The 13101-nt window shown below is 27.2% G+C and overlaps 1 protein-coding gene across 1 annotated transcript; it reads right to left on the reverse strand.

The window, feature by feature from the left end:
- Positions 1-2388: 2388 nt before the first annotated feature.
- LOC126901538 (uncharacterized) lies at positions 2389-12775 on the reverse strand. Its single transcript, XM_050678041.1, has 6 exons — positions 12728-12775; positions 10204-10365; positions 8593-8757; positions 3771-3935; positions 3210-3371; positions 2389-2568 (listed from the first exon to the last, which is right to left on the reverse strand). The coding sequence occupies exons 3-6, from the start codon at positions 8702-8704 to the stop codon at positions 2495-2497; spliced, it is 513 nt and encodes a 170-aa protein (XP_050533998.1). The 5' UTR covers positions 8705-8757; positions 10204-10365; positions 12728-12775; the 3' UTR covers positions 2389-2494.
- Between the last annotated feature and the right edge of the window lie 326 nt (positions 12776-13101).

Genomic DNA, 13101 nt, shown 5'->3' on the forward strand with positions numbered 1-13101 from the left:
TAGACAGACTGAAGCCATGTTTCAATGAAAATGAAGATAATAACACAAATCTATCAATAACAACGAACCAGCACAACCAGAAAAATACAACTACAAGACCGACAATAATACAAACAAAACAAACCAAGTCAGGAAGAACCATCCGCTTCCCCGTAAGGTTTTTGTAAATTGTGAATTGTATCACTTTTATATTTGTATTTGTATTTTTATATTTGATATTTGTAACTATGTATGTTTAACGTAAAATTATCGTTTTCACTGGAAAGGGGGTAATGTAGGGATTAACAAAGATGTTAAATAACATGTCACAATGAATGCGTTTATATATGTTTATATGTTTTATCTTAGATGTACTGCAGTACGATAACACTCCGTGTATTTTTTTTATTCTCGCGCTGTTCGTCAATCCAGTGACACTTTTTATTTGTACTCTTTTTTTATGTACGTATAAAATTATTTTTCATTATTAAAAAGTATTAATTATTATAAATTTTAATTGTAGTATTTTGTAATAAATATAAACACCAAAACACTACAGTGCATAACAGTTTATCAACACAATATCAAAAACTTTACCAGTTATAGTAAGAGAAAAAAGTCTATCGTTGACTAGTTCAAACTTTTTCACTAAGTTTTGTAGTGAATCTTTTATCATAAAACCTACACCATTTTCATTCTTCTCATTGTTTGATCCACTACAAAATGAGATTACATTGTCTGACTTCAAGTTACCAGTTCCTGGCCATCTCATCTCTTGGAGGGCCATTATCTCAGGCCTATAGCTATTGGTTGCTTGAATTATGTTCTGCAATTTTGCAGGTTGGGTCACAACACTTCAGGTTTATTAAAGTACCGTTTCTTCTCATTGACAAACAAGCAAATGCGTTCCGCTACAATGATAAAAGATTTTGACTGCACTATCAAGGGTTGCTTTTTTGTAATAAACTTATTTTGTGGCTTTAAATGATCTAATGAGTCTATTTTAAGATGGGTTTAGAAAAGTATATTTTGATCCCGGATGAATGTTCCTTGTAGACCAGCAAATTTATTTATAAATAACAAACAATCTTTTTTTTTAAGTATTGCATCAAGACTTTAAACTTTTATATACGTTTGCCATAAAGGTAATAACTACTTTATAATTTCTCCGTAAAAATTACAATACTATGTTATTAAATNTAAATAAATTACAGTTCATTAAAAACGTTATTCTTTTAATTTTATTTTAAGGAACCTTTAGAGACGTGATTTCACTCGGCGATTGGTCGTCCGAGTATTTCGCGTCGCACAGTGCTCTCACCTTAATCCTTTTCCTCGTCATAGCCTGACTTAAGACAAAATAAAACAATGAACGTTAACGAACCCGCGTGAATATCACGGGGCGCTGCGTTCATTCAAATAATAAATTTATACATTTCATAAAAAGCTTCTTTTCTTGTACTAGTTAATAAAAATAGTTTTATACTCTATAGTATAAAGTTAATTATATTGAAATTGTATTACAATTTCCAAAATTATCCTTAAATATAACTCATCATATCAAATTTTGATATTAATCATTTATTTTAAACGTAAATAATATCAGTAGAAGATTAAAATATTTTATGTCCAAACTGTAATAATTATTAAAGTTTAGACATAAATATTTAAGATACTTATGAAAACATGACAAGGTTTTTAAGTTGTTTAGGTTAACTTTGTTTATATTTTTTATAAAAATAATTAAGTTAAATGCGGACAAAAACCCGAACGAGCGAAATACCGCATCTGAAAATAAAAGGAAAGGCAAATAAGATAAAATATAATAAGACAAAAAAGCTCACCTATCACCATAGGAGAGATCGCGTGAAGCGCTTTTTACTTACATACGTGCGTGTACTAGATTCTTCTTGTTCTAAATGGTTCTTGTATAAGGTCATCCCTGATCTATATGGTTATGTGACAATTGTCACGAGGTTTTGGTGTACATCTACTATCAACAACTCAACGGACATCAACTTTAATATTTATTAATTTTCTATTTCTTTTTGTTATCTTAAATTGCTTTTAATTTACACAATTTAATTTCTTTTTAAAATCCTACTGTAGTCCGACAATACATTGTCTCGTTTAGTGGGTTGGCAACCCTTTCAATGCGTCATGAAAGTTACAAATTTTTCGTTGCGGCCAATTAGTTTGATTTTTTTTATATTTGTAACCTTTCAATATATATGGGTGTGAATATATAATTTTTAATTAAATAAATTACCCTTTTAAAAATAAAAAATAGGGTTGTCCAACATTTTTTAAAAAATACACTGATAAGATAACAATTTTTTATTGAAATATTTTCATAAATTTGATGATTATTACATGTGTGAATGATACAATTTATAATATATAATAATATATAATAATATATTATAATTATAAAATACTCCATTATTATTATAATATACATAGTATTCAAATAAAATCTTTTAGATTTCCTTCTTGTTACACCATGTTCTTCATTTTACAAATATTTGAGCATTAAATTTTTGATACGTATTAAATACGTTGGATTTAATAAATTACTTATGTGTGGTTCTAAAAAAAATTATATGTAATTATTAAATTGTAAATTATTCAAGAGACCTATTAAATAATTAAACAGAATTCATATTAAGAGAACAAAACAATTATAAACATTTTCAGTTTATATGACAATTTCATAAGAATTTTTACGTGGTGTCCTGATATTTCATAAAAAAATAATAACATTAAAAATATTTTTTTATGCTATACTAATAAAAAATGTTAGTCGATGAATACGAATTTTAGGGAAAATAATTCTAATATTGTAATATATTTAAGAGAATATGTACATTTGCTATATAATTATAATAAAATATATAATGTGACTTATGTAATATAACCTTTAAATTATAAAACATACTACAATTTTTTCTTTTCAAAAAATAATAGCATTTATAGATTCTTTAATTTTCAAAAAAAAATTTCATCATAAGACTACTTATAACATTATCACATTGTGTCAACTTCTATTTTTTAAATGGAATCAGAAGTGCCTATCATATATGTATTTTATTAACAAAGTTCATGCAATATTAAGAAGAAAATTATAGATCCTAAGCACTAAAAATTGTGAAAAGAAAAAATTACATATTTTTAAGTATTGCGTGAATTATAGTTAAACAATCACGTAGTATTTTATAATAAGTCCATACCATCGGTGCGGAAGAATTCAATATTTTCACTGCACATTGGGCACTTGGGTTGGTAATTATTATTACTAATATATTTAGCACAGTTCATACCTATTTTGTGAAGGCAAGGTTCTAAGACTACGTGTCTAAGTTCTTTTTTGCATGAACATCTTTCTATTAACTCTAAATGAGACATTAAATTAATATATAACAAATTATTATTAAACAATGCGTTTAGTAAGTGTTTAATGAGATCAATAAAATCCCGTTTCTTTACTTACTGAACATCCTATATGTCTATAATAAGGAAGTTCCCCAAAAAAGTTGGTGCTTTTAACTAAATTTTGTATTTTAAATATTAATAAAATAATAGCATAAATATTTAAAAAATTCAATCTTAAGTCTATAATGAAGGATGAAGAATTAAAAAGATACCAATAATTTTGTTTCTTTTTTTTAAGAACAAGGGTTTTTCAGTATTTAATAATATTTGTTAAAATTAGACTAATGCTTGTCATTCTAATTTATATGAAATTCAAAATTATTTTTGTAAGGATAAATTACAAACTGTTAAATAATTACCTATATTATTAAAATATACTATGTTTTCTCTGCATAATGGACATTCAGTAATATTCAGTACGGTTAGCTCATTAGCACAATCATTGCATATTTTATGATAACAAGGTTTTAATGTTACTGTCAATGATCTTTTTATGAGACAAATACAGCATACTTTTTCACTGTCTAATGTAAAAAATTTAAATAATTAAAATTTTTAATTAATTATCACAATACAAAACAAATCACAAAGGTAAAATGAAGATGGATTGAGTATACGAATATGATTATAATGATGATGAGGTTGAGTATGCGTAGATACTTACGCATGTGTGATCGTACAGCAGTTCTGTATGCTCTGTTAACACTCCACAGTAACTATGGGTATCGAAAAGCTGTAGTTATAGGAAGGAAACAACTAGGTATTAGCGGACAATAACTTTTTATTAGTACAATAAAAACTTTATGAAGCAAATAAATATTTAGTTTCAGTAACAAATATATGACTGATTAACAATAAAAATATTATCGACCTAATTTTTTATCAATGCAAATATTAGACATACCAAGTAAGAAATATATCAAAGTACGAGGTTCAGATAAAGTGCATGAAACAAGTACTCAGATATGTAGAAGACGAAATTAGGTAAGATAAAAAGGACTGAACAAAGTCTTCACTTGTTACAGAAAGCCGGACAACGACAACCAAGTACTGAGACTAATGAATGGCATTAAGCATAACACTACTTACTGAAGTCGACTGACCACGATGGTCAATTTCTATGGTTTTAAATACTGTTAAAATATTCGATAATTTTATTTTCAATTCATCAGTCGCTAATAGCGGATGTGCGGTCTGTGTTTTATTTTATAGTATTTTACAATAATGGTAACATGAAACCATAGCTAAATAACAAGAATTGATTATTTGTGGCTAATATTATTTAAAATTAAAAATATATTTTAATTATTATTTAAAAAATAATAAATATTAAAAATGTTTAAGTTGAAAAGTACCCACAAAATAACTAAAAAATTGCATATTTTTGGAACAATGTCAAATTAAGTAATAAGAGCCAAATAAATAATTTAAAAAAAATTCCGGTAATTTTATTTATAAAAATGGAGGAAAATGTAGTTGAACGTTACACAGGCATTGTTTCCCGATACTAAAACAGAAATGCTTAAAAACCAATCCTAACACAAGTTTATTACCAAAAAAATTGCTTATAAAAGATCTGTGGGTAGATATTGAAATAGAGGTTCAACGTGTTAATTATAATAAACAAGACTTAGCAAGAAGGTAGTGTCAATTTTATGCGCCGATTTACAATTTTTATAACACATAGTAAGTGTTTTTTCATCTATTAAAAAATTCGATAGCTTTTCAGTTAAAACTAATATTGACTTAGTACAAAAATTAACTGGTTACTATTCAAATTAATAATAGGTTATTTAACGTAGTAGACTAATTTCCGAGTATTCTGATAAACATAACAATTAGTCTCCTTAAAAATTGGGTAAAGAAACAAATTATAGAACAGGATAAAATAAATGAGTTTGAAAATTAAAAAAATTAATTTGATGCGCAAATTAAGGACATAGAAATGGCAAATTTGTTATTACCATTTTTCATGACTAGGTTTAAAGATAAATTTAAAAATCACTTATGGCAGTTTCTGAAAATTAGAGTAAATTATATGTAGATGATATGTCCTCTCACCTAACGCTAATGAGTAGGGTAGAGATGTGGCTAAATGAAGTGTTAAATTGTAATTATGTTAATCATATTTATAAGAACAATGCTATTATTACCTAAGAATTTTATAATCGGTTTATAGACGTTTAGGTAAGCATATTTTTAACATCAAGGGTATCATGACATTGCATAAGCGTCTAAAGTTTATGAGAACAGTTGTGACGCTGTCTGAATATTATTAAAATCAAATATACGTCTATTATTTTCTAAGAATATTATCATCGGTTACCAGACGCTTAGATAAGAATATTACCATCATCAATGATTTTACCGTACAGTAGCGATCATTGTCGTATGCATTCTATGAGAACAATGACACCACCATGGTGTTTCATGNCAATGACATCACCATGGTGTTTCACGCCAACGCATTTATTATTTACCATATAACCGGTTCAACAATCTGTATTATGTCACATCATGCTCAACTCTTGGTGAGTATAGCAACCTGTACCTAAAGTTAGACTTGCTGTTGTTGAGCTGATTTTCAGTCTCAATTATCTTAGCAAACTTGTGAACCAACCGACCTTCAAAGATTAAATAAAAATGGTGAAAGGTTGTGCGCTGTCGTAATGGATACAAATATTGTTAAATTTGTAAAATCTATTTATGTCGGTTTAGCAATACTTTACATTAGTAAGACGTTAATACACAAGTATTACTACGATGAATTTAAACCACATTATAGGACACAATCGAATTGATTTACATCGATACTGGTGATATTTATTTACTTATTTTATTTCAAACTTCTTCAAATGCCTACTCCGTATCAAAAATTATTATCAGAATTTAGCTGGTAGCCCTAATTTACTGGTGCATGTAGACGCATCCAGCCTGTCAAATGATCACGCCTACTATTCCATCGCCAGAAAGAAGATAAAAGTGTTTTAAAACATAAAAGTACACAAACGCGTAAAAGTTTTAATCAAACTATAAGATCACTAGGATCGTTACAATACGTGTATAACTTAAGACTTTTGTTTAAAATTTTGTAGATTAACACATCTCTGTCTGTTTTCGGAGGAAACAAGATACTAATGACATATTTATATTTATAACCTGAATTGGTTTTCAGTTTTCCACTTTGACCTAAACGTGCATCAGTGTAAAGTAGTAAACTTTTATAATCCTATAAATCGATTATATTGAATGTTCCAATTACAGGTTTACTTTTAAATAAAAGTTAATAAATGCCATAACTTAGTGATCGTGGTACTAATATTTCAACATAAATAGATGAAAAATCGTAAATTATTTTAACCCTAGTATTGCCTATAATAAAATCATTACCTTTGATGTACTTTAGACCTTAAACCGCGTCTATTTCTAACAATCATTTAAAAAAATCTTCTTGCTGCATGCTGTTGAAAAACGAACGTTTAGGCTTATCAGCATTTGCCGTTTTTAATTTTTCATCTTCCTGAGATGTAGAAAATACATTTTTTAATCAAATTTAGACTTTATTTCTTCATTTTTCTGGGATGCAGAGGGTTTGCTAGAGCCATGCATCATATTATTTTCTTCAGATGTAAAGAATATTATTAGATCATTTTTTACTCTAAAACAGGCTTTCTCCAAGTGCCGAAACAATGGCTTTCTGTACTATTGCTTTTCTTTCACTTCAACTCTGATTTGATTGGCTACTTCACAAAGAGCGTCTACTATCAGTGACATGTATGTACGTACAAAATTTTTCGATTCCTCGACATTTCTATGAATTAACTGTATTTTATTTTTTGTTTCGTTTAGAGCACATATGTCATTTGGTTTTTGCAGTATAATCATATTAATGTTATCTCTTATCAGTTGTTTACGAATTCTAGAACATTTCTGTGATAGGTAAAAACTGATATTGTGTAACCCTCGACAAAAATAAGATGTTATATGAATTTATTTTTTATAAATTGGTCGGTATCTTGAAAATAACATAGATATATTTTCAAGTTCATAAGTGTCTGAAGGCAAAAGTAAAAGTTAGGCAGCCATGAGATGTTTAATATACGCAAAAATGAAGTAGAAGGCGGAGACAGAAAGGACGACCGGCCAAAAAAACACATTTAAACAAAAACGGCCAGACCACTTGACGGCGACGACACACATGGACCGGAAGGGGAAACAAACGCCGACATCAGTGCATGCCTCGTTGACAGACATCTGGGACCGGTTGAATTATTGATAGTACTGTAGTAGTCAGCTGGGCGTTTTGTTATTACAATGATAATTTGTTATGGACGATTGTACAACGGATAAAATATAAAAAAGGAATGTGCGACTGCATTATTTAGGAAGATTTAAATTATGTTATTCTAAATTGTAATGTTCAAAATTAGTTTTTATTCACCACGAAATTAATACTATCCAGATAATAACACCACATTACCAATTGCTGAGCAGTTACACTTAATTATATGATGTTCACAATAACTAATTTAATTAACTTATTTTGTTAAACAGTACTATTAAAGATAGGTCAATTTTTTACGTCATAAACGTAAAACTTTAACATTCTTTCTGCTTAGAAATACACAATAGACGATATTTTAGAAGTAATGGAAATACCTTACAATAATGAACTATTACAGTTAGTGCTCTATATATATATTCAACAGCAAGATGTTTACACCATCCCATCTGATATTTATCTTTTGATAGATAAAGAACTCTCAGGAGTTCCTGTCGACTAAGATGTACAATTGGTTAACAATTAGCTAGCTCAATGTTTAACCGAAATAAGATATTTATTGAACTCTATAAAAACAAATAAATCACATATATCTAGGATATCAATTTTTACAAGAGTTCTCTATACTGGAATTTTACTATCCTATGCTTCCTTTTAACTGGGGTTTAAAAAAAAAACAAAAAAAATTAATTTTTTACATTTCAAACCAAAGTAAGATCGTCAATCAATATAACTTATTTAAAATCTACATTTTTATAACATACGTACTTATTGTAATATTTATATTAATGAAAAAAAAGATGACCCCATGCTTGTAAAAGTCATTATTTTTGTATATTTTTACTTAAAATGAAAGTTGTGGTTAAATTTAAATAATATCACATTATTTAAGTCCTTACCATTTTTCAAAGAATGGTCTTGAATTTTTTCACAATTTTTTACTGGACACTTCGTATGATCTTTATATTTATTTATACAATTCTTTCCAATATAATGGTGACAATGCTTCATGATTTTTACCCCAATTTCATTGTAGCAGTTTTGGCAAACATTATTTATTAATTCTAAAATTAATTTTACTGAAGTTTTATTAATATGAACAGTAAATAATAATTTTTCGCTATAAAATCAAATGCAACTCTATACAAATATTTTTTACATTCATTCGAATATAATTGAGAAATTTATAATAAGAGAATGGATTTATATGAATTAATAAATTTTGTTATGATATTCGAATTTGTATTAATAGGCTTATAAACTTAGTAATGTTATCTAACTAAGTTTTATGATTTAGCCTATGAAACCTGTCAATATAACCGATTGGAAAATTCCCGAGGTCATAGATTTAGCCGACCCATAGTTTGCTATACCTAGTAAAATAGACGTTTTGTTAGGCGCTGAAGTATTTTTTGAAACTTTAAAATTTAGACCCTTAGTAAATGTTTAGAGAAACAAAGTTTGATTGGATTGTTGATTGTTCTGTTCCCGTAAGGAACGCGACACTATTTTACTTATTAAATGCTCAAAATAATCCTAGAAATGAGAGTTAAAATTACAAATCTAAAATATTTGAAGCCTGTATAGAAGATGTAGTTAATAAAATATCATTTATCGCGGAAGAAAACGAATGTCTTGAGATTTTAATATATTGGTAACTACAGATGAAAATGGGAAAATTGTGGTATGTTTACCTTTGCGAAAAAATTGCAAGCAATTGGGTGAGTCGTAAGCAATAGTACTCAAGCAATTTTTAGTAGCTAAAAATAAATGACTTAAAACGAAAAATTGAAATTAAATTACACATAATTTATGAATGAATATTTACGACTGGGTCATATGGAACGAGTAACTTATAATGTAAGCACATTTATAAAACCTTATTACACACCCCACTATGCAATGTTAATAGAAGTAGCGCGATGACAAGGTTATGCGTAATTATAAGAATTATAACAGCAAATTGAAAAAATGAAAATGCTACAGTGTATCATTGGACACGATCATGTGCAGTCTATTCATATTCTCGAATTTGCTGACACATCTATTAACGCTTATGGCTGCTAGTATATATAAAAACGAATAGCAGTAATGAAATTTTGTGTACTCGACTAATCGCAACGAACTCAGTAGTATCTCCACTAAATTAAATCACTTTGACTAGATTAAAATTGTGTGTGACAATTTTATTATGTCAGTTAAAAGAAAAAATAGTGCATAAATTGAATTTAAATATGAATAAGCGTTATTTATGGTTAAACTCGACCATAACGTTAGCTTGGTTAAAATCGTCATCCAAGAGTTCAAAAACATTTGTTAAAAATCATTACTAAAATAAAATTCAATCTACAGATTCGTATCCAAGCACTATTTTATCATAGTAATTAACTATGCCCCATACGAAACACATTGTATTTTATTTATTAGATATTATTGACGCTACTCCCGTTTTGCAAATAAAAAAAAAATATATATATTAATAAAATGATTAATTAATATTGTTTCCATACTTATTTTAAAAAAGTATGGAATTGAAAAGTAACATTGTGGACATCTTTTTGATTTTGAGCATATTTGTTCATAAGCACAAGAATTACCAATTTTATGAAAACATGGAATTATTGTTACTGATGATGCTTCTTCTTTGCAAGAATAACATAAACCGTTATCATCTGCAATGGAAAAAATAATCTGTTAATAATATAATTGAAAAGTTGTATTAAAGAATATTACAGGGTGATTTATTAAACAAATTACCCTCCATTTTTTATTAATGATTGTGTTTTATAAAAATGTTGTAAGCTAAACTTATAAAACCAGCCTAACTTTAACAAAAACCCCAAAGAAGATCCATCTTGGCTCGAGGCAAGTCAAAGGCAAAACTAGAGCACCATAGATTTTGTTCCTTTTATTAAATTTTATAAATTAATTATCTTATAAAAATATAAGATACAAAATAAAATATAAAATGGTCATTGAAACTGAATTATCCAAAATGATAAAATGCACAGAATCTAAAATAATTGGGGTAAGATATATATTTATTATATATTTATATATATATATTTATAATAAAAACACTACAATAAAATATTAAAGTAAAAAAATAACAAAATTAGAAATTAAGTTATAGTCAAAGATTTAGTTTGCCGACGATACGGCTTTTCTTTCTACTCGTAGTAATATTTCTCAAGCAGCCCACCACCTTCAAACGAATGTAAACATTATGGAATCGTGTTTTAAGAACTGGAAAATAAAAATTAATGAAAATAAATCAAGTCATGTAACATTCGCCTTCCGTTCTGAAAAATGTCCAGCTATAACATTTAACAATATATTAATTAATAACCAAAACGAAACCAAATACCTAGGAATAATATTGGACAAAAAATTAACTTGGGGACCTAATCTTAAAGACAAAAGGGATTATTAAAAAATATTATTTCTCATGAAAAAATTGTATTGATCCATACATTTTCTAAAAAGTTATAGCATTTTAAAGTAAAAATGTAAATTATAAAATTGAGAAGTTTCATACAAAAATAGTATTCAGTAGCCATTTTCACCATGAAGACAAGTCCAGAGGTCAAATTTACTTTTCAAATTAAAGTATATAACATTAGCTTTAATTTAAGATATATATAAAAGTGTCAGACCATCTGGAACATTTTAAAAAGTTAAGTTGAAAAAGTAAATTTTTTGTAAAAAAGTTGTCATATTAAATGCCCCCCTGTGAGCAGTTTAAGTGTCAGATTTACAAAAAAAATATACCAAATGATAGGGTAAAGACATCAAGCATTTATAGAAAAAAAATTATATTGATATGTTCATTTTTGAAAAAGTTACGGCAGTTTTTAGTAAAAAAAATTTTTTAATTTGTAATTTTTTTGGAGGTTTCCTCCATTTATGGGGAACGAGGGAAATTTTTTCAATTTTTGAGGGTAATGTATTCGACTAGATACGATTTGTGATCTTTTGACATATCGTTGAAAGAAATCTGTACGGTGAGAGCTGAGAAAAAGTGGTAACAGACACAAAAAAAAAAAAAAAACACATCAAAGTAAAACAAATACTTTCACAGCTTCNAGCTGAGAAAAAGTGGTAACAGACACAAAAAAAAAAAAAACATCGAAGCTAAAATTTTAACTTTTAATGTTTATATCTAATAAACGAATGAAGTTGTATTAAAATTCAAATGCCAATTACAATTTATATAACTAAAAAAAAAAAATTATATTTATTCATTAAGTATATGAGTGGTTTATGATAAAAAATTCACTCTGTATAATATTCCAATGTTTTAATAACATGTTGCTATATAATTAATTTAAAAAAAAATGACTTTTAATGTCACCTGAATTTAACAATAGATTTTTACTATTGTATTTCAATTTTATAATACACTCAACAACTTTTTCATTGGTTTCTTTAGTTAAAGTAAATCATTAAAATTAATTAAGTTCTAAATATATAAATTGTGAATCTTTTTAAACATTAAAAGTTAATAAAAATGATAACTATGATTTCTATCTAAGTGTTCTATTATGATAAAAATGCAAAAAAAATATTAAGCTTTTTTGATAAATTTACTAAAAATAGTTATTATAAAATTTCCTGACTGCATATTAATCTTTTTTTTTTTTTACGCTTTTATTAAACCATAAAAGGCCATAGCGGCCTTCCCCAAAGGTGGAGGTTTTTAAACCTTTTTATTCTCCGGGATAGGTGGCTAGTCCGCCGCCGTAGGCATATTAATCTTAACAACACAATTTTTTAATTCTCATAAATTTTTCTATTTAATGATGACAATTTCAAAATTGCAAGTTAAACTAATTTTAAGGTATTTTAAGGATAAGGGTGGCCAATCCCAAGTATTTGAAATTAAGGAAAGAAAAAAGAGGAAGAAGACTGTTAAAATCTATCATTTTGAATTCATTTTTCTAATAATTTACTTTTCATTAAATGGTTTATAAAAAAATTGAAGTATGCTTAATAAATCACTGTGTAGATTCTAAAATTAAGAGCAATACACACTAATATTTTCGTAATTTTTTATATATCCTCTGCATGATGGAACTAGACATACTTNAGGGTATTCAGTAAGTAAAAAAACGTGTTTTTTTTGTTCTCGTTGTTATAAACAAATGACCTGTTTCTTTAGTGAATAATCTGCATATAACGCTGTAAAAAAATAATTCAATGTTCTAAATTGAAGTAATAAACGCACTAATAATGTGGTAATATTCTATGTTTCTTTTGCATGATGGAACCAGACATTTAGACTTATTTTTAAAATCAGCATCGTAAGCACATGTTGCACACAATCGGTGTAAACAAGGGTTTAAAAATACTACCGTTTCCGATTTGTTACAAACTTCACATTTTTCATCATAAACTATAACAAAATA

Source organism: Daktulosphaira vitifoliae, unplaced genomic scaffold (assembly GCF_025091365.1).
Source record: "Daktulosphaira vitifoliae isolate Bord-2020 unplaced genomic scaffold, ASM2509136v1 Scaffold_3, whole genome shotgun sequence".
In the NCBI taxonomy this organism is placed as follows: domain Eukaryota; kingdom Metazoa; phylum Arthropoda; class Insecta; order Hemiptera; family Phylloxeridae; genus Daktulosphaira; species Daktulosphaira vitifoliae.